At 48.5% G+C, this 25,534-nt stretch overlaps 2 protein-coding genes across 2 annotated transcripts; both read right to left on the minus strand.

The window, feature by feature from the left end:
• Nucleotides 1-252: 252 nt before the first annotated feature.
• On the minus strand, nucleotides 253-9,853 carry Syce1l (synaptonemal complex central element protein 1 like). Its single transcript, XM_057753737.1, has 11 exons — nucleotides 9,177-9,853; nucleotides 5,669-5,731; nucleotides 3,734-3,799; nucleotides 3,505-3,579; nucleotides 2,938-2,985; nucleotides 2,568-2,622; nucleotides 1,739-1,814; nucleotides 936-1,005; nucleotides 775-859; nucleotides 559-657; nucleotides 253-384 (listed from the first exon to the last, which is right to left on the minus strand). The coding sequence occupies exons 1-10, from the start codon at nucleotides 9,220-9,222 to the stop codon at nucleotides 582-584; spliced, it is 660 nt and encodes a 219-aa protein (XP_057609720.1). The 5' UTR covers nucleotides 9,223-9,853; the 3' UTR covers nucleotides 253-384; nucleotides 559-581.
• A 106-nt stretch (nucleotides 9,854-9,959) lies between these two features.
• Mon1b (MON1 homolog B, secretory trafficking associated) lies at nucleotides 9,960-17,293 on the minus strand. The gene is made up of 5 exons (XM_057753728.1): nucleotides 16,583-17,293; nucleotides 14,862-15,221; nucleotides 13,546-14,365; nucleotides 13,098-13,245; nucleotides 9,960-10,667 (listed from the first exon to the last, which is right to left on the minus strand). Exons 1-5 carry the CDS (start codon nucleotides 16,728-16,730, stop codon nucleotides 10,467-10,469), a joined length of 1,677 nt encoding a protein of 558 aa, XP_057609711.1. The 5' UTR covers nucleotides 16,731-17,293; the 3' UTR covers nucleotides 9,960-10,466.
• Between the last annotated feature and the right edge of the window lie 8,241 nt (nucleotides 17,294-25,534).

Consider the following 25,534-nt stretch of genomic DNA (forward strand, 5'->3'; position numbering starts at 1 on the left):
CCTGGGTCTCTATTGATGGGTAGATGCTTCTGTACCTTTGGGCATGGCCAGGGAAACGGAGTGAACCCTCATCATCTGACACTCATTCCCTGGGGGCCCCGGAAGCATTTATTATCTTCTGTATGTCTATGGCTGATTAATGAAGTCCAGCTGACGTTACACACAGAGACGCCTTGGACATTTACCTGCCCACCCCATGGCTGGAGCCTCTCACTTCCAGCAACTTCATATGCACAGACTCAGTGGACTCTAGCAATCGTCTTTATTTCTTGGTAGGCCTTAAAGGGACGTGAGCATTGGTGGCTCCTCATGGCCGAGCAGGGCATCCCTGTCCCTGGCAGCTCTCCTGATGGCTCCAATTGATGCTGCTCCTCTTTGGTCAACCTAAGAACAGTGGGATCAGGTTGCTGACACCCAGAATCTCAAACACTCTTACTCAGACACCCTCTTGTCTGCACCTGCAAACTCCAGGTGGCTCCCTCAGAACATCCCAGTACTGGAGATTCCTGGAAGCCTTGGATTCCCCTTCTCAGGGGACCTCCAAGGGCCCCCACTTACTTCTCTCTAGCCTCTACTTCTGTTCACTGGGTGCCTATGTCTCCCCTGTCATTCTGAATTTCTGGGATGCTCTGGGACTGTCCCCCAAATTCCTCCAGCCTATGAGAAAAGCAGAGAGAAGAAAACGAGCAATTGCCCAGGGCATCAGGGAGGAAGAGTCAAGACAAAGGCCTGAAGATCAGAGGCACGGGCTGACGGGCATGGTCCTCCTCTCACCCACAGTTGCCAGGGGGGTTCTGGGCCTCCCTAGCCATCTGCAGCCTCTTCTCCACTTCCTGCAGTCTGGCACACAGCAGAGTCCCTGCAGGCAGCGGTGGATGTCAAGGGCGGTTTCCTGAGGCCCTGTGCCCCACTGCCCATCACCACCCTGGCCTCACTCTCCGTCAGCAGCTGATCCTGGTTGTGTTCCATTGTGCTGATCTCCTGGGTCAGCCGCTGCTGCAGGACCTGCAAGGAAAGAGGCCCGTCTCTCTGCTCTTCTGTCCTGATCACACCTCCACTTCACCCCTCTCTGCGTTTTTGACGAAGTTCTTCCCTACACTAAGTCATGCACTTATTCTTTAACTCTGCAGTTTCTGCTGTGGCTACAGACTCACTTCAGCCCAATGTGCCCATATTTCTCAATTTACTTCTTACAACTCCTCTGACCCCTACACCCATTTGCTGTTCTTTGAATGTTCCAGGAGTTCGGCCTTTCTCAAGAAGGAACACTTCTACACTCAAGTGCTCAACACATGTGGTCAGATACTGACAGGTCAGAGACGGTGCCCCAGGCTTACAGGATCTATCTACTTTGCCTCCTTGGCTGGACTCTGGGTCCCCTGCCCCTTGAGGCAGAAAGGGCCTTTTGGTGTACCACTGCCCCTCCCTGCCTGGAATGCTGCCTGATCCTCCCATCTGCAGCTGAACGAACATTTCCTCAAGGGTCCTTTGGGCCACTTTGAGGAGACGCAGACTCCACAGAAGCCATGACAACAGCCAGCAAAGGGCGCCAGGTACGGAAGAGGGGGTGGGGCAAAGCAGCCAGTTGTGGGGCCAAAGGTGATATGAAGAGAGGAGTCAGGGTCTCTCCCAGGATGTTGGGCCTAAGCAGGAGTGGGGGTCGGGGGGTGAGGGGGTGGGGTGGGGATATGCTAAAGTCCTGGGAGGAGTGGAGTTTGGAAGGGACATCATGGCTTACATGGAACTCCCAGAGGTCCTTGCGCTGATTTGTCAGATCCTCCACTTGCTCCTCCAGTTGGCCGTTAGCATTCAACCTGTGGACAGATACCCAGAACTGTGTCCAGGGCCCAGTCAGTCTGTCAGGCCTGTGGTGCTTCCTGCCCAGTGCTCCCCTTCATGGTTCTGTAAAACCCTCCTCTTTGGGAGCTGGAGAGATGGCTCAGTGGTTAAGAGCACCGTCTGCTCTTCCAGAGGTCCTGAGTTCAATTCCCAGCAACCACATGGTGGCTCCAAACCATCTGTAATGAGATCTGGCACCCTCCTCTGGTGTGTGGGTATACATGGAGGCAGAAAGTTGTATACATAATAAATAAATAAATCTAAAAAAAAAAAAAAACCCCTCCTCTTCATCACCTTTCTTCATGTGAGCTCCACTCCCACCCCCTTTAGCTGTCCACCAGACCCCAGGTTCAGGAACAACCCCAGCTTCCTCGGTCTGAATCCTGACAATGGGACTGTATACTTCCTGGGAGGGGACAGCTCATTTGCCCTCAGATTCTGCCTAGGCTTCCACTCTTTCCATGAATGCTTCTCTTTCTTTTGTTACGAGTGATCCAGTCTGCATCCCTCTGGAAGACCACAGCCCTGTCCATTAATTCCCAAGAAAACTGTATGAGGGTGATATGATTCTATCACCACCACTGTTGATATGATTCTATCACCACCACTGTCTTGATGCTCTGTTTTAGAGAAGGGAAAGAGGAATGTGTAGTGTGTATCCATGCTTCCTTATCTTAGCTTCTGCTCTCTCCTCCTCAAGTGCGGGCAGAGCTGGGGAAGACTCTTACCACTGAGTCTCACTTTCCCTCTCTTGGCAATGCTTCTGGAGAATCATCAGAGCCTCTGTGGAGAAAGCAGACAAGGGAGACAGAGGGGGCACCTTGACCTTGGGGGAACAAGGTTGGGCGGAGTCTGGAGGCCCCACGTGACCTTGGATGTTGGTGGGCACTCACAGGGCTTGGGTGTATTCTCCACAAGAGCAGCCAGGGAAAGAGTTGAGAGAAGTCCCAGGTCCCAGCTTTCAGCGAGATTCCTGTGGCTACTCAGGGGGTGGTCAGCGGGACTCCCATGGCTGCTCAGGGGGTGGTCAGCGGGACTCCCATGGCTGCTCAGGGGGCGGGTTTCATGAAGCAATGGGAAGAATGAAGACTGGAATACCTTGCTTTTTGCCCAGGACCTCCTCTAGGTGTGCTTTCTCGTCATTCACTGGAAAACACGGTGACACTTTCAGCCTCTGGAGCCCACATCCCATACCCCCATTGCAATTTCATCCAGTTGGAAAAATCACACAGAAGATGGGGAGATGGAGGTATCTTTCTCCTTCCCTTGCAATCTTCTCCCACAGGGGCCACCTCCCCTCTTGCCCCCACACCCATGCCCTCTGTAAGTGCCAACAGAGGCAAGGAGCGACAACCCAAAGGAAGTACAAGTTCATTCAGGAAGGAAGAGTGAACTGTTAAAGAAACAAATATGTCAGGTAAAAATAGATAGGCTCCGAAGGAAGAAATTAAACAAAAGCAGAGGGAAGGAGAAATGGGGCTGGAGAGGGGGTAGGATTCTGTTTTTAGATGAAATCATCAAAAATGGGCTCATCAGGGCAATCTGAGTTGTATGGGTTCCGAGGACCGCAGGTGGGGGCGCAGCCTGTGCGAAGGCCCGGAGGCCTGTTTGGAAATGCCAACAGCTGTCAAGGGATCCCTGGCTCCTTCTTTTGGTCCCACTCACAGGAATCTAGTTCCTGATTCATGGCTTCCTGGAGTGCTTGGGCCTCTCCCAGTTCCACGCTGGATCTCCTCTTTACTGGACCAAAGAAAGGAAGACGAGATCACGTGAGTACAGCCCTGGAGTTTTTCCTACAGCTTGGCTTACTCTTTTCTCTGACAGCCCTGGGTGGAAGGTACGCCCAGTCCAGGCTCCTTCCTGCTGGTATCCACCGGCCAGTCTAGGTTCCCACATTTACCTTGCTGCAGCTCATTAATTCGATGAATCAGGTCCTCAATCTGGGGTTCCAGGCTTCCCTCTGAAGAAAGAAGGCAGATTGAGGCAGGAAAGGCAGATGCTCGGCTGTCCTGGGCGGGAGGAGGACTCCTATCTGGTGCTGGGTTTCTACTGGTAGCCAACCACAAGCTCCTAGGGAGCAGCTGCTCTGCATTGGGATCTGTGACAAGTCCTTGCAGGGTTTACATTCTCGGTGGGGTGGGGTGGGGGGCTGGCTATGACTCAGTCTGGGGGCAGTACCAGTTACAAAGATGACACAAGGTGAGGTGTTAAGAACCAGATGGGTATTGGTGCTTCTTGAGATATTGAAACAGGCCCTGTGTGCCATGGGGAGGCGTGTGTGGCATGGGAACAAGTATGAGCCTTTTGCAGCGGGAGTGGGTGGAGCCACATCCAAAGGCCACAGAGGATAGGTAAGTGCGGAGGAGCAGAGGAAGCAGGGAGGGAGGGCCTGCAGGAGGCTCAAGGCTGCAACTGAGTATGGCAGAAGCTGGTGGAGCCCTCCCACGGGCCCCATGCCAGTGGGCAGAACAGGCTGCCTGCCATTCCTGCCTTCCTGGTCCCTAGCTGTCATGACGACAGCAGGGCTTTCCAGTGACAGGTGGTGTAGTGATGATGTCTTTTGAGAGAGTCACTTCTGACCTCGCAGTCCATTTTACCTCTTTACAGGGAGAAAGAAGCCTTTCTCCTGGTTCATCATGCTCTGGGTCAGGTGAGTCCCAGGCATTTGCTGGGTCTCGCTGCCGACCTCTAAAGCAATCTGGGCTCATAAGCTTAGTCCCGGACTTTTCAAGATGACAGGCTCCCTTTCTAGGTACTTCTAGAAGAGTAACTTCTAGAAGGGTGCTGATCACAACTGGCAAACATCTCTGTGGCCCAGGGGCTTTATTTCACTGGAGAAAGTCAGGATGGGTCACTAAGCATCTCTAGTTCCATACTTCAATTTCTATACAAATTTTAGTCCGGACAACAGCTAAAATGAACAGGGTGCACTACAGAGGGAGATGGAAAAGGGAAGGCTCCCCCCCGCCTTTTTTTTTAAAAGCAAATCAGTGTATACGTGAAGCTGAGAATGAGCTGGCAAGGTGAGTGTTTGCTCCTTGCTCCAGCAATACTGGGTACTTAAGGCAAGCTGGCTCCCAGGTTCTTTCTCAACAAAAATGCCAAGTACAAGATACTTTGTGTTGTCCTTTGCTATTTGTAGGTTTTAAAAGGATAAGGAATATATACCCATGAAGGGTGTTTATTTTCAAAGACTCTCTGGGAGACAGTTGATCATTTTTAAACTGCTGCTATGGGAAGGTAGCTCAGTAGTACAGTAGTTCTGGATTCAAGCTGCAGAACTAATAAATAAATAAATACTGTTGTTTATCTGTGGGTCAGGGAAATTAATAAATAGACATGTGGTTAGATGGATGGATGGATGGATGGACACACGAACAGATGAATGGATGGATGGGCTGATGAATGGCGTGTATGTGTATCTCTCTCTCTCTCTCTCTCTCTCTCTCTCTGTGTGTGTGTGTGTGTGTGTGTGTGTGTCTATGTGCCTCTGTAAGTGGAGGCTTTTCCATCCTCTTAAAGATTTTGAATTTTTAGCTGTGGGACTTGATTTTCAACTCAAAGAATAAAAGTGAGTAAGAATAAGTCTGTGCCAAGATCTCCTGAGTAAATTGGGAGCATGTGGACCATGGGGGAGGGCAGAAGGGGAAGGGGAGAGAAAAGGAGGGGATGGAGAAAAATATATAGCTCAATAAAATCAATAGACAAACAAGCATAAAGAATAAGTCTGTGCGATAGGATTGTTTTCCAGAGCTGTGAGTGGAGGGTTTTAGATTCTAACTCTGCTTGCCTGACTCAAAATCTAAGACTCAGACACAGGATACCTGACCTTTCTGTAGCTTTTTCACTGTTTCCAGCAAGTCTTCAGTCTTACTCAGAGATGCAGCCTGCCCTGTAGAAAGGAAAACCAGAATTACAGGACCCAGTAGGAGTAAGGGTAAGCCAGGGAAGACATAAAGCCTGGTAGAGGAGCAGCGAGGATTCTGTAGAGACTCCTGGGCTGCAGCCAAGGCTGGGCTGAGGGTCAGGTTTCCATCAGAGCAGGGCACCCAGGGAACCCTGTTCTCTGTATCTACGGAGCATGATGTATATCCAATGAATCAGCTTTTCCACAAGAGGACAAAAGACACTCCAGAACTCCCCGTGGTCCAACTCAGGCTGAGAAGAATGTATCCCTGACTCTGCCACTGCTGAAAGTCATGGGGAAGTTCTAATCCATGTGACAGGGAAAGCAGATTACATACTGATTTCTTTAAAATTAATTATAGCCCTAATTTGTAAATTCTAACGAACTGATGGGTCTAGACATGGCTACGCGTTCTGCTAATACATATATATTTAACTCATGTGTGTATGTTGCTGTACATATGTATCAGACTATGGGGAGGTGTATTTGTTCATGTGGACAAATTTACAGGACAGAAGCCAACTTCTCTGTCACACGCCACTGTACTTCTGTGGCATAGTCTCTCATTGTACGTGGGGCTGTTCATGTCAGCTGGACTACCAGCCTGAGTCCGGAAATTGACTCATATCCAACCCTCATCCCTGCTTACCCTGGTATGGGGTTACAGACTCTGACTGCTGTACTTGGTGTGGGATCTGAACTCAGGTCCTCAGGCTTGTGCAGCAAGCACTTTACCTACGCAACCATCTCCCTAGTTCCTAAGCATTTTAAGCAGAAAGAAGTGGGTTGAGGAACTTCTTGATGTACAGCCAAAACACTGTTCATGAAAGCATAAAAGACCCCCAACGCCAATCTTAGTCCTACTTCAATTTGATATGCCATGTTTTGTTGATATCCATGGGAGAGCTGCCCTTTTCTGAATAGAAATGGAGGAAGAACGGGTGGGGGTCAGAGGGGAAGTGGGCAGAGGACTGGGAGGAGAGGAAGGAGGGGAAGCTGCGGTCACAATGCAAAACAATAAAGAAGAAAAAAAAGAAAGACCCCACAAAAAAAAATGGAATTACACCAAGATTTTGACATTTTTTTATACTAATCCAAAATACATACAAAGAAAGGACAGGTGAACATGGTAATGATGCTATTGGGAATCAATTCAATATTATGAAGACTAGGAATCAATACTACACACACCCCCACACACCCCCACACACGAACATGCAGATGTACCATGGAGGGATTGGGGGAAAATCCAACATTAAGAAAAACTCATTTGAGAATACACACACACACACACACACACACATGCACGCATGCACGCACACTCACATGTACATGCAGATGCACTGTGGAGACTGGGGAAAAACCCCACATTAAGATTGTACCCATCTTTCTCAAGCTTCACTAGAGGCAGGGACAGAGCCAATCACTAGAGGGTAGGACCCTCTGTTCAGCTTAGTCTTGTCCTCTCCTCCTCCCTTCAGACTGTTTAAAGGCACAAGGAAGATGGCCTTCATATCTCTGTTAACTTAAAACAACAAAACCCTTCCCTATTACAAAAGAAGAGAGCCTGTGGAGGATAAGTCCTTTTTAACATTTTATTTTGAAATTATTTCAGATGTACACAAAAGTAGTAGAAATAGGTTGTGGTACTCTATCATCCCCGCCACGTTTTGAGTGTTTTTTATCTGTAAACTGCAGACAGTATGACCTATTAATACTCAATAGTCCAGTGCATATTTCCTATATACAGAGACTCCAAGTAACTGCACAATAGCCATTAAAACCTGGGTGTTAACATGGGTCCGACGCTAATGTATAATCCTCAGGTGTTGCTCAACTTTCCATTTCCCTCTTAATTTTAAATGACGTATTACTACCTATTTTTCTAGGCGATAAATAAAACAATGAATCACAAGAGGCCTCAATTTGCTCCCCTTCCCCAAATCCAAGGCCCTTAACCATTTATCAAAGTGTGCTTACCTCAGACACCTTCTAGGAAGCTGTTCTTGACAACCCCAACTACTCAATAATAAAAAGAAAACTTCTGGGACCCATCTTTTATAAATGAACAATTATATCAACTGAAAATTATGTTTCTTCCACCTCTTTCAAAAATCTAAAATCTACCTGACTCCCTAGATTTGGTCATTTTTTGTGACCACTTCTTGTATCCCTGCCTCTGTCAGTAAGTCACCATTGACCGCCCTTGGTCCGTGTGTTTGGGTAGTTAATCTCCTGTGATTACCTAGCATGGAAGCTACAGATGTGGAAGAGCATCCGCTAAAAACCAAAGCCTCCAGGAGGAGGCCTGGATGCCACTAAGCCCAATTCAATGGCAAAGAAACATAACCTGATATTCGTTCCAACTTCCTCCAGGGCCGGTGAAGTCCCTGATTAAACATGAGGAATTTGAAAGTTTGATGCTAAGATTTTAAATCTCTGTGACACTGTATCAACCTCTCAATAAAGTGTGATTCACCGTTGTCTGTCTGATTTTCATTCTTTGAAAACGGGCACCCAAATGAGACTACAATTTAAGACAGATTCTGTTAAAATGATTTTATCATTCACCCATTTAAAAAAAGGAAAAATATCGAGGCCAGCCTGGTCTACAAGAGCTAGTTCCGGGACGGGCACCAAAGCTACAGAGAACCCCCCCCCCCAAAAAAAAAGGAAAAATAAATCGTGTATCAAGCACCAAGTAGGTGTTTTCGGTGCCCAGGGAAACTGTGTATGGGTCTTGTTTTTGAAGGTCACACCATTGTTCTGGAATCTGAGACAGGTCTGGCCAGATGCTGCCTCCCATGTTTGGTCACATGGTGACAGACATGGTGCTCAGGAAGGGAAGGTGGATGTAGATATGAAGACAACGTTTGAACCCACTGAAGGAGGGTCAGGGTCACTGGTCATGCTATTTTCTCTACTTTAGAATGTTTGGGAATTTTTTGTAATTAAAAAAACTCTCTACTGGTGGATTTACCGTGATACAAATTTTCTTCTGAAGGAACTGCAATTTCTAGTAGTTTCTAGGCTCAACTCCATCTCCTTGACCCCAATGAGGGGAGAAGCTTCATTACTTAAGTCAAAACAAATCTGAAAACAGTGTGAGGAAACCATTCTCAAGGGCCTTGAACAGTCCAAGTAGTAATCATCTAGGCTGGCTGTAGCAACAAGGCGATTTTTGTGAGAACATCACTATCCCTTCCCGATTTTCTTAGTAATGGATGCTGAAAAGAACTGCCGAAGTATTTAATAATGTCAATAATGTTGGCAAGTTTACTTAGGTGATGAGAACACTCAAGTTATTTCCACTATGTGGAAGTTAAAAATCTCAACAGGCTAAAAACGTTTTTTTTTTCTAAAATATCTACTCTCGATTATTATATTGGGCCAAAGCCTCGCTCCCTTCTACCCTGTGGGCCCTCACTACCTCTGGCGTCCTCAGCTTCCTCAGCTCCCAGCCACTCGGCAGCCATTTCCCAACGTGGAGCATCTGCGCATGTAGAAAAACAGTGGCTGGGAAAAGCAGCGCGTGCGGCTACAGCGATTGTAGGAAACGGGGTGGGGCGACATAGGTATTTGCTCTGAGCAAGCGCAGAACATCTGCAACACAACTGATAGCACGCATGCGCACAACCACAGGGCCATATGCTAAACTAGGCTGGGGAAGCAAGGTAGTGTGGGCTGTTGAGGAGGGTTGTGCATGCTAGCTCTTTAAGGGTTCTTCTTTTCTTGCTGCTGTAAGCGGCCAATGTCCAGAACAAATGTGTTCGACAGAGTCCCAAGCCCTGTCCCGTCCACGTATCTCCACTGAAAGGGCTGAAAGAAAGTTATCTCTCATGAGTAGAAGCCTTAGAGGCTAGGAGCATCTAAGTAAAGCTGCATCCCGGCCGCTGGGTGAAATCACGTGGCATGTGTTACACAGGTAGACACTGGAGGCAACCTTATTATTCATGTAAGAAACAGCCCGAGCCGGGTGGTGGTGGCGCACGCCTTTAATCCCAGCACTTGGGAGGCAGAGGCAGGCGGATCTCTGTGAGTTCGAGACCAGCCTGGTCTACAAGAGCTAGTTCCAGGACAAGCACCAAAACCACAGAGAAACCCTGTCTCGAAAAACCAAAAAAAAAAAAAAAAAAAAAAAAAAAAAACAGCCCGAATCGGTGGGGCTTGGTTTTTTTTTTTTGTTTGTTTTTTTTTTTTTTTTTGTAGCGGAAAATGGAGAAAAAGGCATGAAGGACAGAGGAATGTCTTGTGGGATTCAACTTTAGACCCTTTCTGTAGTTTTCTTTAAACAGCTTTAGGCTGGTTTCAAGACTAGTCCTGTATTGCAAATTCTTGAGCCCTTGTGGGTTACTCACCCCTACCCTGAGGAAGCCTCAGCCCAGTCTCAGGTCGGCTTGGAAGATAGACATGGAGCTACCTGTGCTGCTTAGAAGAAGCTGGGGAGGGGGAGGGGGGCAGCTGGTAAAGGGTGCGGTGGCATTCAGGTTAGTTAAGAGGGTGAAGCAGAGGGCAAAGGAGGTTTTTGACTTTCCTAGATGTGGAGGTGCATAAGGGGGCTCACAGAGCAATCTGTGCCCCTAGCTGCTGTGCCCCTTCTCCCAGTTACGGGCAAACCCTGAGATCTTGCCCACCTGCCCAGGACCAGCCCCACACAGACTTCTTCCCACATATCCAGAGACAGAATTTAGAAGCCAAAAGTGGTGACTCCAGCAGTCAGTCAGAGTCCAGAGAACAAGCCATTGTTGGGGGCCTGGTCCACTGAGGTGGAGGGCGGTGTGGAGTACTTGGGGGGGTAACGGATGAAAAGCCGGTCCTCTTCCTTCCTCACCCAGCGCAGGAGCTTCGTCACCACTAAGATGGCACCTGCCTTGGTCACCAGGGGGCTGAGGCAAGTGTAGAGCTCAAATTTGGAGGTCACCTGGGGAGATGGGGAGGAGACAGTCAGATGGGCTAGAGCTGGCCAGGAATAATCCTGGCCTCCCAAACCCAACCTTGGGTGCTCCTGAAGCTTGGAGACATGATTGGCAGCATGGATATGGCTTGCTGGGCTAAGGCAGGCAACCTGGGATTATCCTATCAAGGCAGACAAGAGGCCAGCTGGATCAGTTGCTCAACTGGATCGTTCTGACTCTGTGTGTGTGAGTGTGTGTGTGCTTCTCAGTTTGCTTAGCTGTGGATTAGAGATAACAGTAACACCAACACTCAGTACTCAGTGAGCAATCATCACACACAAGGCTGTTCTGTCCTCCTTCCCCTATGCCCTTGCACACGTGGTCCTCACACCACCCTGAGACCAACCCCAGAAGTCTTCAGTTCCTTTTCTGTGCCACTTCCCACTGCTCTCCCTGGTGATCTCTTTCTGCCCCAGAACTTTGGTCTTTCTTTGCTGTTCCTCAAATGCAGCCAGCTACAGCCCTGCAGTCTCTTCTCTATGCCTGCAGCTGCTCCCCCAGGCAGCACGCCACCTTCACTCCAGTGGGAAGTCATTTATTCAACAAATCCCCTCCCATGCACCGATATACAGCCCTGGGCCCACTGTGTCTTGGTTTTCAAATGCCAACTCTCTAGAAAAAGCTGGTGAGGCTCCTTGGCAAAATGCCACGTCCAGGAAGGATGGAGTAAGTACAGTGAGCCAGCTGTGTGCACAGTGACAGAAACGTGCGGGCGGAAAGCAGGGCCCAGGCTGCCCAAGTCATGGAGTCCACAGGCTAAGTCAGAAACAAATGCAGTAAATGCTAGATACTATTTTAGACTACCAAACTCAAGAGAAACCTCATAGGGTCATATTTAAACAAAATATAAAATTTGGGGCCAGTGAGAAGAAGGCACTGACAACCTGGGAGAAGGGAGAGTAAGGGTTCCCACAAGCTGTCCACTGGCCTCTACACTTACCAAATGTGTGCACACATACATGCTAACTAAGGAAATGCAGTTCATAATTAGAAAATCCAATATAAAGTCCCAACTATAAATGTAAAAAGTAGGGCAGTTAGAAAACTGCCAGCAGGCAAAAACCTAGTAACTGCTGTATTTCAAATCAAGGAGGCATATTCAAATGAGGAGGATGTGTATAATTCTAACACCCCAAAATACAGAGTCTATAGGTGCCACAGATGCTAGTTACAAAGGAGAAGCACTTTATAGTCCTTAACTAAGCATCCAAGCGTGCACCACATGGTCTGAAACAGTGCGGAAACTGGCTCGTGCCACTTGATGCCTAACTTCTCACTGTGATCATATCCACCACGACAAAGACCCGAGCCAAGGGGCCCTCTACAAGGCAGCTTACTGATGTCCTTCGAAAGTGCCAAGGCCACAAAGCCTGGGGGACCTTCTCAGAAGAGATGAGACCAGGGTACTTTTATAAAAAGCAGGTCCACCATGTGATCCTGGGCTGGGTTCTGGACCAGTAAGCTGACATGAACGGATAGCTGGCAGAAGGCCAATGAAGCCTGTGGATTCTGTGTCACAGCAGTGGCAACCACCTGGGTTTGGCACATCACCGTCACCACACTTTTGTGAACATTTACCTTTGGGAAACGTGAGTGCAAGGTCGTTTTTTTGTTTTTTTTTTTTTGGATTTTCGAGACAGGGTTTCTCCGTAGCTTTTGAGCTTTTGGTTCCTGTCCTGGAACTAGCTCTTGTAGACCAGGCTGGCCTCGAACTCACAGAGATCTGCCTGCTTCTGCCTCCTGAGTGCTGGGATTAAAGGCGTGCGCCACCACTGCCCTGAACAAGGTCGTTTTATGGTAATTCCTTATACTAGCTTTACTACTTCCAACTCCAGAGTTACTTGAAAATTAGAAACAACAAAAACTAAAAACCAAAACGCTAACCTAGAATAGTGCTGGATCCATATGAATATGCACTGTTGTTTACAGAATGTGGTGGGGAAGGCTTTCCTTCCTATGGAACTGCCTGCCTGGCCACTAGCCTCCCTCAGTAGCTGATCTTTAACAGTCCCACAGGAAGGTCACTCCGGGGAGAGGGCACGGAGTGGTCCTGAACCTGCAGTGGTTAAGGAGAGCTGGGGACTCTATCCTGGTAGACAGGGAATTGGCAAGCGCAATGACAGCTGCAGATGGGATCCGTTAAAGGCCAAGACCCTGCCTGTCCTGACTGCTCATGGAGAAAAGCAAAGGAATGGCAGGCCTAAGGTAGGACTGCATACAGTGAGAAATCCTTCTGTAGTTTAAGACACGTGTGCCCGTAGGGTCAGCGGTGCAGACAGAGGCAAAGCCTGGACAAGTCCCTGTGTGCCTATGGTGGGTACTAAAGCTAAAGGTTCATCACAGGGAAAGCAGGCCGGCAGTAGGGAACTGATTTACTGACAGCCTGACCAACTCACCCAGGCCAGCAGCGTCTCCTTCTCAGCCACGTGGTAAATGAGGCGCAAGGGCCGGGAGGTGCTGTGGAGGCGAGCATGCAGGCGGTGATACAGGTCAGACAGTCGCTGTCGCTCCTCCCCGTGGCTGTACGGGGCCTCTAGCTCAGGACTGCAACAGAGGGAGGCAGTAGCACTGTGAGTTGGCGTTGGGCCTGCCTCCCAGCACAGTCTAGGGACTACAATTGGGTTATGGGGCTCAGCCTCCCGCCTTAGACTTGAGGGTTTCCGTCGGTTGTAAGCCAAGCTGCCTCCATTAAACTAGGAAGGAGGCCCTTTCTCCCACTAGAACAGAGAACTGTCTGCTCCCCCTTTCTAGGGCACGGTTGGCTAGCTCTCCTAACTCATGTGTATAAAACGCTGACAGTTATGGTTAGACATGTCTTCAATCGCCTGCAGGGTCAGGGCCCACCTGGTAAACTGTGGTAGCTGGCGGTGTTGGTCAGGGATGTCCAGTGGTTTATAGAGGAAATGCCGGAGGCCAGGTGCTCCCACAGCCTGCACACTGTAGGCAGGGGCACTGGCTGCAGGTCCGTTAGAGAAGCTGGCAGCCTCCCCAAGGGTACGCAGGGCACCAAGGTGGTGCATTCCATCTTCAACCATGCGCCGACAGGCAGCCATGGCATGGAAGGCTTCCCGGTTGGTACCAAGCAGTAGCAGGCAGACAGGCATGGAATCCAGGCGGGCCACATAGGCATAGAAGAAACCATCTGGGTTGAAGCGAGGCAGGCAGACAGGTGCCCATGCCTCACCTGCTGCAAAGGCTGGTGCACCCACCCAGTCAAGCAGCAGTTGCAGATCAGCTGGGTCCAGCCGGCACTCTGCCAGCACATTCCTCTCCTGAGCTGCTGTTATCAGTCGACCGCCAACAGCCAGCACTGACAGGGCCAGGCCCGGGGCTGTACAGCGCCGCAGAAGTGTACCCAGGGCATCCCGCAGTGGACGGGCCAGAGGCACACAGCGCACAGCACCCAGGAGCAGGGCACCAGGGTCTTGCTCCACACTGTCCAGGAGCCGGTCCAGTGTGCGCTCTGAGCCAGCCAGCAGACGACGGAGGTCATAGTTCTGCTTATGTGCGAAGATGCGGGCCACGCTTGCACGCGTGAGTGTGCTCACAATCTGTGCGTGCACCGCCAGCAGCTCGCCCCGTAACTGCGCTGCTGATTGTGGAGTCCGGGACACAGCCACCAGCAGGAGTGGGCCCTGCTGCAGGAACACCAGCTTGTGGTCCTCTAGGGGAAGGAAGAGTGGGCAGGGGCAGAGGCAGACCAAGAATGAGCCAGGGATCAGAGAGGGCAGCTTTCCCAAACACTCTCCAGCACATACAGCCCCTGGCCTGAGCCCGAACTCGGACTCCGCCAGCACTCAAATTAGGGCACGGACAAGCTGGGGATACTGGGATGTTTGCAGAGATATGTGGGCTGTGGAGGAATCATGTAATTTAGACAGACAGCATGGAGTCAGGGTGGTGGAAATGGTAAATCAGACAAGGATGGAAACAAAGCCAAGCCACACAGCACACCTCTTCACTCCCAGACAACCGGGTGGTATACTGCCAGCCACATGGATGGAACCCAAAGAGATGAACCCCCCGACAGACACCCTCACTGACTCACTTCTGGTGGCTAGACAGAGACTCACGTATACAGCAGACAGGCAGAGCTACCCACTGATCTCCTAGCCATATTCCCACCAGCCCCTATTATGTCCCCCGTTCTCTTCACTCACCAGCGTAGATGGCTCGGATGGCATCTCCTGCACTCTGTACGAAGGACACGAGGGCCGTCATCACACCCATGGTGGCAGACAGGGCCTCCACACTACCATACCGTGAGTAGATGGGCTTGCCTGCCTCGCTCAGCACAAACACGTGCTTCCTTTGGCTGCGCCAGTCCTCATCACTGGGGTCCCCATCACTGGGGTTCCCATCACCGGGGTCTTCTCCCTGGTCCTCAGAGCTACCCTCAGGTTCTCCAGGGGGATTGTCGTCGGAAGCTGCAGTTTTCCAGGGCTCACAAGTGCTTGATGGGGCCTCAGCCTGAGGCAAAGGTGGTAGGAGGCTGGCTGGCTGGTCCTCGGCCTTGGATCCTGAAAGGGAGCCCTGAGTGGCTCATTTCCTGCTAAACCCGTATTTCAACACTCTATCAAATCCTGACCAGCCCGGACCCTCAATGACCCACGCATGCTGACAAAGCTCTCCATAGTCTTCCTAGCTATTCAGTGAACAATGGGTGACAATGGCTGGAACCTTCTTCCTACCTGTGTCGACTAAAGTTTTAATGAGCCCACCCGGAAACACAAATATTCCAACATGTTCTCACTGTCTTTTACTGGTCCCCCCATTATTTCCTTTCAGCACTGCCATTCCTAGGTCTTCAAAGCGCCCCACTCTCCAAATAACGATTAATCTGTTTATCTGCAGTGGCTCTTCACTAACTTCTCTGGCCCCTTGTTTGTTCTGATGTGTACTTACCCCTCAAAGGCCACCAGTAAATATACCCACTGACTCTCCTAATCTTTTATACCCTCCTCCACATCCACCAATCTCCAGTGTCGCCACTGACACTCTTGGTTAACCACACTTCCAGTAACGATCCTTAATTCTCCCATTAGAGTGGTCATTAACAGCCACTGACATCCAGATCACCAGGACTCCCCTAACCTTCAACCACTCCTCCTATATACTTCTACTGCTACATTAACAGCCCAACAAGTACATATTAATATCAGCAACACTTTAGTCTCCAGTAACCTACATGGCGGCTCCATGCCCTTTCACTCTATCAATGTCCACCATTAATCATCACTAACATATAAGGCTTTCCTACATCCACTGCTCTTCCCCCAGGATGAAACCCCTTGCTTTCTTCCTCATACACATTTATCCCCACCACCACTGACGTCTACTGAGCCACCCAACGACAATCCATCCGTTTGCAGCCTCATCTAATTTTCTCACACCCAATGTTTTTTATAATTTCTTAATTGTGCACTGATAATCTCGCTTCCAAATACCCAAGCAACTTGTCTCCATTCCCTTTTTGAACCCAACCACGCCCTTCTTGATTCTTCAAGGATCTAAGCTCAGGTCAAATACATTCTGACTTCCCCACAACAGAAGGGTGTCCCGGAATGTGGGAACTCCAGTGTTAAAATGGGCCGATTCGAGACAAGTTAGCACAGCCCATCCTCCTACCACTGACCCCTTACGATAGGATACATTTGCCCCTCCCGGACAACAGCTGACACCCACTGCCTTCTTTGCCATTTCTCAATGATTTCAATTAAATTAGCAAATCTGTGACTAACGACTGATCGAGCTATGCCTCAAGCTACTTTCTTGGGGCCCCAAACACTGCTCACTGGTCTCCCGTTGATCTCTTTCCCCCTCAGTTAGCAATGACAACCCCCAGGGACTACTTCCAAGACTCAGTTGAGGAGAGCTATACCTGTGTCCTCCGGGTCCCCATCTCCGGGATCCGGCGTGCTCGAGTGAACCCCTTCACTGTCTCCAGCCTCCTCAACGGGGAACTGCGTGTCCACCAAGTCCTCCACGCCCCCGGGGTCTGGGACAGTACTACCTTCTCCGGACTCCATCTGCACATCCCTGGGAAGAAGGGGAATCGGGGGTGATGGGCAGCAACAGAAAACTTCTTAAAAGCCTTTAGGGAGCCAGGCCCCCTGGCAACGCTCCTAGCGCTGTTTCCCCTACGGTTTCCGACAGGACACGGCATTCAAAACCATGATCAAATACTTGCACCCTCCGGCACTTTCGGAAGGGTGACGTTCCGATGAGCCTTCGCAAACGGCGATACACTGACACCTGTTTCAACCCCGCATCCCAACTGGGTGGAGAGCAACACTTCCAGGAGCCGCGGCGGCACCACACTTCCTGGTGTGGTGGTGGGGGGTATGCCACACTTCCGGAAGCGACGCTTCCAGGGACACTTCCGGTTTCACAGCGGCAGGTACGCCCCGCAGTGCCGAGGGCCGCCGAACGCTGCGTTCCCTCACCGTACGGATGGCGCGGGACTCTCACGAAACTCTCTGGAATCTTCTCTGAGAGACCCTCTCCCGGACGCAGCCAGGGTGGGCTGTGAAGCGGGCGGGAGCGTATCACTGCCAGTATCGAAGACTACCGGCTGAAGAGAGCGCAGCTAGCACGCTGGGTCAAGGGGACGGAGCCTTGTCCCTTTCACCCAATCAAGAGTAGCTTGTCCCTTCTGCCCCGCCCCATTCTGGTAGCACCTCTGCAAATACTATGCGCTCATTGGTAAATGCCATCCCTTGACTGACATCTCGCTGTTTCTAACCGAAACCTTGAGTCTGTTCCTGTCTTGACTGGAGCGGGTTCGCGCCAAACCAATGAACTCGCTCCCTCAGAACTAGGACAACTTCGCCAGTCTTTTTTCAACAAGAGAGGCTGGGGCGGTCGTGAGGCGGAGCGTCTGCTTGACGGACAATCTCTTCTTCCAATTGCAACGTCGCGCGCAGTCCAGTCAGCCTATGGAACTCGGGTGCTGAAGCAAGAGGCGGGGCTCTGCTTGTGGGACTCGCTCTTGGGAGTCTGAACCGCGCCAGCCTGTGCGGGAAGGGGCACTGCGGAGGCAAAGGTAGGCTGCTTAGGGCTGGTATGTGCGGGAAACACGAGCTCTCCCCACTGACAAGGAGAGGTGCTGCGGACCGAGCCAACTAAACCATCAGCCCAAGGCTGGGGCGGGGTGGAGGGGTGGGGCTTTCAGCGACTGCTGCGTTCTGGTTGGCTGAGGATTCTGCCGCGGGTTAGTCACTGGAAGGAATCTGGTGCCCCTAAGCTCGAAGAGGTACATCCTTAAGGTTGCGCGTGTGGGGGTTGTCTAAGCGAGCAGAAGAAGGAGCTCCAAGCTGACAGTTTTGTTCATTTTGCTTTTGAGTCGGAGACTCCTTAAATATAGTCCAGGCTGGCTTTAAACTAGCGATCCTCCTCCCTCAGTCTCTATCTGCGTCCTAAACTCGTCAGGACAGATTCCAGTTGTGCTCCAGCACCCCCGCAAAGCAATCAGGTTTAGAATGAGGGCGTGGATGGACCTGCTCTGGATTCCCGGGTCCTTTTCCTTTGGGTCTTTCTGTACATCTGTCTTTGAGACTGTTTAAGCCTTCCAGTTTGTGTCTCTGAGTGTTACTATATTACTATCAGAGAAAAATACTATAACGATAGAAAGGCCAATGATTTCTGTTTTTGAGACAGGGTTTCATGTATCTCAGGCTGGCTTCAAACTCACTACGTGGCAAGGATTACTCTGCTTCCTGCCTCTGCTTCCCTAGTATGTGAGATTTACAGGAGTGCCCACCACACCAGGTTTGTGTGGAGCTGGATTTCATACCCGTGCATGCTTTGTGCATGCTGGGCGAGCACTCTGCCACCTGAGGTGCATTCCTAGCTCCAAGATCAAGGGGGTGTCTCTATCCAGAAGACACAGCATCCCTAAATATTTAGACACTTAAAGACAAAACTTCCATGCACACTACTGACAAACTGACCGAACTCCAAGGACATGGTTGTCTTTTGCAAGAATGACCAGTAGATGGCAGAAAATCCACACGATAGAGACTTTCCAACATCAAGTCACTCACTGCCCCGTGAATATCAGGACAACAACAGAGAATTGTCAGGGGTTTAGGTCCTCACCTCCACAAGGAGAACCCAAACTCAAACTGTCCCATGAGTCTTGTTTCCCTCGTACTTCTCTTCATTAAGACTCGTTAGGAGGACCGAGTCTACTCTGAAAACTCCCTTTCAGAAGGTTTCAATATGCTGCTTCGCACTTGTTACTAGAATGTTCTGGATTATAGCAGAGATTGACAACCCAAAGTGGTGAATCTCCAGTGACCAGAGAGATATATGGAATAACTTTGCCCAAGGGAAAGTTCCCCTGTCTGAAATAAGGCACTGTTATAGTTCAGAAGTAGTGAGAGCTGGTGTTTGTTCAGAACTATGTAGTAGGCAAAATTACTAACCATTAGGAAGGAAAATGTGGCAACTAAAGATATAGCTTGGTGGTTAAAAGCACTTGCCAAGGACCCATGTTCAATTTCTAACACCCATGTCAGGCAACTCCAGGTCCAGGGCACCTGACACCCTCTTCTGGCCTCCACGGATACTCACGTTTCTGTGGTGTTACACAGACAGGCAAATTAAAACAATGAGAACCAGAAGGAGTAGTAGCAATAGTTAGATTTGCATATTGCCCTAGCATGCCTCCCTATTGCTTTGATAGGACACTGACCCAAAGCAACATTGGGGAGGAAGGGTGTGTTTGGATTACAGGCTGTGCTCATCATCCGGGGAAGCTGAGGCAGAAGCTTGAAGCACAAACCACTGGAGAGCATTGTTTGCTGGCTTACTTTCTATGGCTGGCTCAGCCTGCTTTCTGATATATACCCAGGACGACCTGCCCAGGGTGACAACACCCATGATGGACTGAACCTTATTGTATAAATCACTAATTAAGAAAATGTCCCACAGACTTGCCCTCAGACCAATTTGATGGAGGCAGTTCTTCAATTAAGGTTCCCTCTTGCTAGGTGACTGCAGTTTGTTTCAAATAAACTAACCAGCGTATTGACTCTAATTTAAATATCATACGATGTATATATACAATGTTATATCATTTAAAAATTAGTTATATAGTGAACCCTCTCCCACAATAATGAGCCTGCTCCATGTATAATGGCATTAATCCATTTTAGATGGTGGATCCTCGATGCCTACCCTCTAAATACTGTCACATGGCACCTAAAATTCAACATGAGTTTTAAAAGGGACACATCTACAAAGTGTTTGCTTTGCAACAGTCATATGACATGACATTTTAAGCAGTTTTAACTGAGAAGCATGCTGGTACTCAGAGATCAAATGCTTGCCCAAGTTCACAGGGTTTGAAAATGATACATGGCTATTTTTTTCATTTGTGTATAGTAGGTGGAATTAGCTTGATGCTAGCAACACTGAGGCCTTATGAATTCAGATGAATAGTAATTGCTCTCTTGACCGGATGAAGCCTGTGCTAAAAATCTCATTAACTATCCTACTTCGAACAGTGAATATGATTGGTTTGCCCTGAGGCAGTGTGACCCGAAGTTAATTTGTTTGGAAATCATGTGGCAATAGCTATGCTGATGTGAACAGAATATTTGAACCCAGGCTCCCCCGCTGGCTCCAGCTTAGACGATCCTCTCTAGTTCAGTTGATGGAGTAGTCACAGAACACGAGCTCGCTGCCGCACAGGACCAACTCATTACTGTTCTGTCTTCTTCTAAAGCATGGTTTGGCTCCAGATCTTCCCACCTGCTGTGCACCTCTGGTGGCGTGACTCGGTGTTTAAGAGCTTTGTGCTAGAGATGAACATTCTTGGGACCAGTTTTGTTCTCGTTACACTAGGAGTTTTGTGCCTAAGAAAGAGTGTCTCACTGGTCCCTTTCCGAAAACTTAGTACAGTTGTTAGGGCTCTTGGCTGCAAGTAAGAGAAGCCTGCTGCAGGCATTTCCTTTAAAGTCTATTGAAGTGCACCCGCATCCCTCCTAACAATAGTGGTTGGAGACCGGCAGGATACCATGAAGAGACAGAACTGGAGATCGGAGAGAGCCTGAGAACTATACACTGGGTCTCTGCCCATGATTTTCTCTGTGTAACTTTGTTGTGTACCCAGGTCAGCTGACGTTCTCTAATTCCCATCTAGTTTTCAGCCACACAGGAAAAGCAGAACTTAAAGTCCTTTCTGAAAATATGGTGAGATAATTTGGTGGTGGTGGTAGATTTGTCTATATGTTTCTTGGTATTGATCCCAGGCCTTTGTGCTTGCAGGTCATGTAACCTACTTTGAGCTACACTCTTCAGCCTTTCTTGAGTAGACTTCAAACACACACACACACACACACACACACACACACACACACACAAGGCATGACAGGAAGCCCTTATGGGTATTGCCACGATTCTGCCTCCCTCAGGAAGACACCAGCAAAATGACAGAGGGATGTGTAGTCCGTGATTCTCTTCTATATCTTCTGAAAGTGCCACACCTCAAAGGAATCCTGTTGGCCCACAAATCATCAGCTCCCGGGCCTTTTTAGATTCAGTAATGGAGGACCTGTGGCATCCAAGTCCAATTAGAATACCCTGATACAGACCATATGGTTACTTTAGGGAGGGAAGAGTGACCCAAGATGGATGACATGGACAATGAAGACTTCTTCTTGGGCCTTTTACCACCTATGAAATAACCCTAGTTCTTTTCTGGGGTGATCAGTGATGTAAGTGTGGGACCCTCAAAGTCCTCTCACCTGCTTCCTTGGTCACTGTTTGCATCAAAGGGACCAAACTTTCTTTCAGAAATAAGAAAGGAGAAGTTTATCTTGGCTCATGTTTTGGGGGCAGGAAAGCATATGGAATAGCTTAGCAGCCTGGGACTCCACTTGCTTTGGGCTGTGCACACACCTCCCTCCTGACAATGTGCTTGCTTAGCTGTCTAAGACACCAGACACATCAAGCTACACAGTCACCCTACTCCAAATAATAGGATAACTTTCTTTTCCTTGTGACAGCCACCCACTGTGGATAGTTTGAATCATAAAATAGTTCCAGTTTACAGCTGGGTACCAGAGCAAGGGGCTGATCCATCCTGAGCTGGTTTGAATGCATACCCAATAAGGTAAAACTTAGACATATTCATAGTTGGGGATGCATAGTAAGAAAGTTAGATGCAGTGGAGGAAAGGACAGTAGTGAAACAGTTATAATTCAAATATATCTATATCTGGTTATATAACCACACAGTAGATGAAAAGGTTATACGACTCATCTGTCAATCAAAATAGAGAATTGCACAAATTATACTCCTTAGTAACCAGTCTTTCTTTTAGACATCATAAAAGAAGCTCTAGGCAATAACTTGGGACTCTTGTGTAATGCCACCCTTATGGCTCTCTGTTACTCTTGATAGCTTGCTTCTTTTTGATCTATTCTACTAATCACTTTGATTTTGAATGGTTTTCTTGCTACTTTGCAATGTATTTACACCTTAATTATAATTCTTTAAATAAAATGTCACAAACCTGTAAAAATCTAGTCCACACACTGACTACTGGTAACAGCATCATTGGGGGAGGGGGTGGTGACTGTCCTTCATGACAGGAAAGACAAGGTGTCTGGGGTGGCTCATCCCTCAGTGGGAGGAGGCTGAGGTGAGGTTTATTTGAATAAAGGTTTACTGCCCCAAGTGACCTACTTCCTTCTGGTAGCCAGGCTACACTTCCTTAAGGCACCAAGTCCTCCCAAATATTGTCTGTTGCTAGATATTTAAATAGACAGATATGTCACTGTGATTGCATTAGTAAAAAGCTAACCAGCCAATAGCTAGGTGGGGGTGGGGGCAGAATTTCTGGGAAGAGAAAGCTGGGAAAGAAGAAAGGTGGAGACCCCAGGAAAGGCAGAGAAAGCAGGATGTGCAGGAGGAGAGGTAACAGCCACGAGCCACATGGTAGCATGTAGATTAATATAAATGGGTTAATTTAAGTTATAAGAACTAGTTAGAAACAAGCCTAAACTAAGACCAAGCTTTCATAATTAATAAGAAGTCTCTTATTCGGGAGCTGGTGGGACAAAGACTCCTCACATTGTCACTTGCTGGGAAACAAATGTTCAGGAGCTTTCAATGGGCACAGCAGATGCAAATCAAAACATCCACCATGCAGAGGGACTCTGTAGGAGGAATCATGGCAAAAGAGGCAGGGGAACTGCGAGGTAGAGTCAGACATCAGGAGTCCTAAAGTAACACTGAATCTGGGCTGGAAAGCTGGCTCAGCAGCTCACAGTGAGTGCTTATTTATCTTGCAGAGGACTGGAGCTCAGTTCCCAGCACACACATATGTGTATCAGGCAGCTTACAGTTGCCTAAAACTCCAGCTCCAGAAGAATCTGCTACTCTGGCCTGTGTAAGCACTGCATATAACACTCATACACTGAGAGAGAGAGAGAGAGAGAGAGAGAGAGAGAGAGAGAGAGAGAGAGAGAGAGAGAGAGAGGATAAAATTGTAAAAACACTGAATCTTTAGTCAAACCAGCACTGATGTGAGCTGTAGTTCTGAGTCCTTCTGTCAAGAACTCTTCTTAAGTCTCTTTTGCTTACGACACTTTATTCTGGTTTTCTGAACTTAAAATCTAATGCATTAGCTTCTGCGCCTTGACCCAAAGTGAGCTCTGAGCATTTCCACAGGCTCTGTTTAATCTTTTCCCAGATGGTAGACTGCTTTCCCTGCAAAGACCTTCAAAGGAGGTCGTCCACGCAGCCACAGATCCACAGAACCCACGCCAACTCTTCAAAGGAGTTTGCATATCTGGTGTTACAATTAGCAAGGTTTTCCATTGCATCAGGCAATAATCCTTAGGTTTAGAGATATTATCGTACTTTTAGCTGTTCTCTCTTAGGGAGAAGACTAAGAAATAATATTTCAAAGATAATTGCCTAACTTATGGGGGGGGATTTTTCAATCCTAATATATTAGGGATTTCTGCAAAGCTAGATAAGATATATTTAGTTCTAATGACTCCCATCATGCTGTATATCATATTGGTTTACCACCAATAGTTTTCTCTTTCTGATTGCTCTTTCTAATTTTAATTTTAATATTAGATTTCGACCATTTGCTTCTGGAAATGAATTGAACTATTCAAACAGAATTAAAGTAGTTAGTGACTTGAAATTTCATGCAAGGAAGGGTCTTTTTCATTGTCCCAGGCTTCAGAAGTTGTTGTTTTTGCTTTTCTTCTTGTAATGAGGCTGTCCTTTCTTTCTTAGATAAGGCCCTATCCGCACCTGTGATATAACCTGTCAATTTCAAGGGACTTTATAAGCTGGCTGCAGTCCACATCTTCAGAATTGGGAAACATCTGTGCCTTTTGAGATAGAAACGTTCTCCTTCCCCCCACCCTTCCGTTTGTGTTCTTTTCCTCTAATCTCCCCCAAACAGGGATTTTATTATTTCAGACATCACATATGTCTTTGACAATATCCAGCATGATTTTAATGAGCAGCATTCCAGTTGCTCAGCTGCAACCATATATTTTTATTTTCAGGGTGGCTGGGAGCCCCTGGTGAGACATGCATTCAGTCTGAATCACCCACAGTCTCCTGGTTGGCCACAGTGGATACTGTGCTGTAGCGGGGAGCTTACACTTGGGATTTTGCTCCTTAAGTGGGCAGACAGAGTATCACCTAAAAGTGACAAATAGATACAGTGTATTTGTACCTATGTTTCTTGTTTGTACTACCACTTCTTGGTACATCTATCTAAATATAAATGGAGGTTAACCTTTGGCACATGTCTGAGTGCAGGGAAATTGCTAACTGGAACCCAAAGCTGAGAGTAAAACATGTAGACCCCTGGGTTGGACCCAGGCTTCCAGGGAAGCCTCTAGGGTGCTTCTACTATCTCCTCCATTTTCATCTAGGACCAGATTAGAGGAGAGGCTGCAGGAATGGGGAGGGCATGCCCTGGCTCCTTCCACAGCCATTTCCATCTCACCTCTCAATGCCTGAGAGATTCCACAAGAGCTTAACCAAGAGTGGGGAAGTGAGAGGCAGCTTATAGAGACTGCATACCTTATAGAGATGAGGGGACTTCAGAAAGACGAAAGGGCAATTTAATGCTCTAAGGGGATGCCCGCTTATACAGGAAACTAGCTTGAAAAGGGGGAAAGGGAAGAGGAGGCAGGCATCAGGAAGGAAGACGGAATGTGGTGGCAGCTCATCGTTTTGAAGCAGCGAGTGTGAGCCACGGGGATCAGGAGGCGCTTGCTAAGCAAGAGCTGGTCTCAGTCTTCTGTGGGCTTTACAGCAAAACCATATAAGTCCCTCTATAAAGTCCCTGTCTTAGGGTTTCCACCGCTGCAACAAAACACCATGACCAAAAACAAGTTGGGGAGGAAAGGGTTTATTTATTTGGTTTACGCTTCCATGTTGCTGTCCATCACTGAAGGAAATGAGGACAAGAAGTGAAACAGGGCAGGATCCTGGAGGAAGGAGCTGATGCAGAGGCCATGGAGGAGAGCTGCTTGCGGGCTTGATTCCCATGGCTTGTTCAGCTCACCTTCTGATAGAAGCCAGGACCACCCACCCAGGGATGGCACCATCCACCTCCCCAGTTGATCACCAGATGAGAAATGCCTTCCAGCTGGATCTCATGGAGGCATTTCCTCAACTGAGGCTCCTTCCCCTCTGATGATTCTAGCTTGTGTCAAGTTGACACACCGCACCATCCAGGACAGCAGCTTTCTCAGACAATAGAATGACTTCTTGTTAAATGGTACATACGCGCATGAAAATAATGCTATAGCGACCTTTTAAAGATAATTTAGAGACTGGA

This window comes from Chionomys nivalis, chromosome 21 (assembly GCF_950005125.1).
Source record: "Chionomys nivalis chromosome 21, mChiNiv1.1, whole genome shotgun sequence".
NCBI lineage: Eukaryota > Metazoa > Chordata > Mammalia > Rodentia > Cricetidae > Chionomys > Chionomys nivalis.

Bases quoted from the DNA above. Each gene is read 5' to 3' on its own strand.
- Syce1l (XM_057753737.1), bottom strand. From the start codon at position 9,222: ATGGCTGCCGAGTGGCTGGGAGCTGAGGAAGCTGAGGACGCCAGAG. The intron at 5,732-9,176 runs GTAGTGAGGGCC...TCCTTTCTACAG, and splicing joins GGAAGCTGAGGACGCCAGAG to GGCAGGCTGCATCTCTGAGT. The intron at 2,623-2,937 runs GTATTCCAGTCT...CTTTCTCCACAG, and splicing joins GGTCCTGGGCAAAAAGCAAG to AGGCTCTGATGATTCTCCAG.
- Mon1b (XM_057753728.1), bottom strand. From the start codon at position 16,730: ATGGAGTCCGGAGAAGGTAGTACTGTCCCAGACCCCGGGGGCGTGGAG. The intron at 13,246-13,545 runs GTGGGCCCTGAC...CCTCTGTTGCAG, and splicing joins CAGCTACCACAGTTTACCAG to TCCTGAGCTAGAGGCCCCGT. The intron at 10,668-13,097 runs GTGAGTTGGTCA...CCATCTCCCCAG, and splicing joins AGGAGACGCTGCTGGCCTGG to GTGACCTCCAAATTTGAGCT.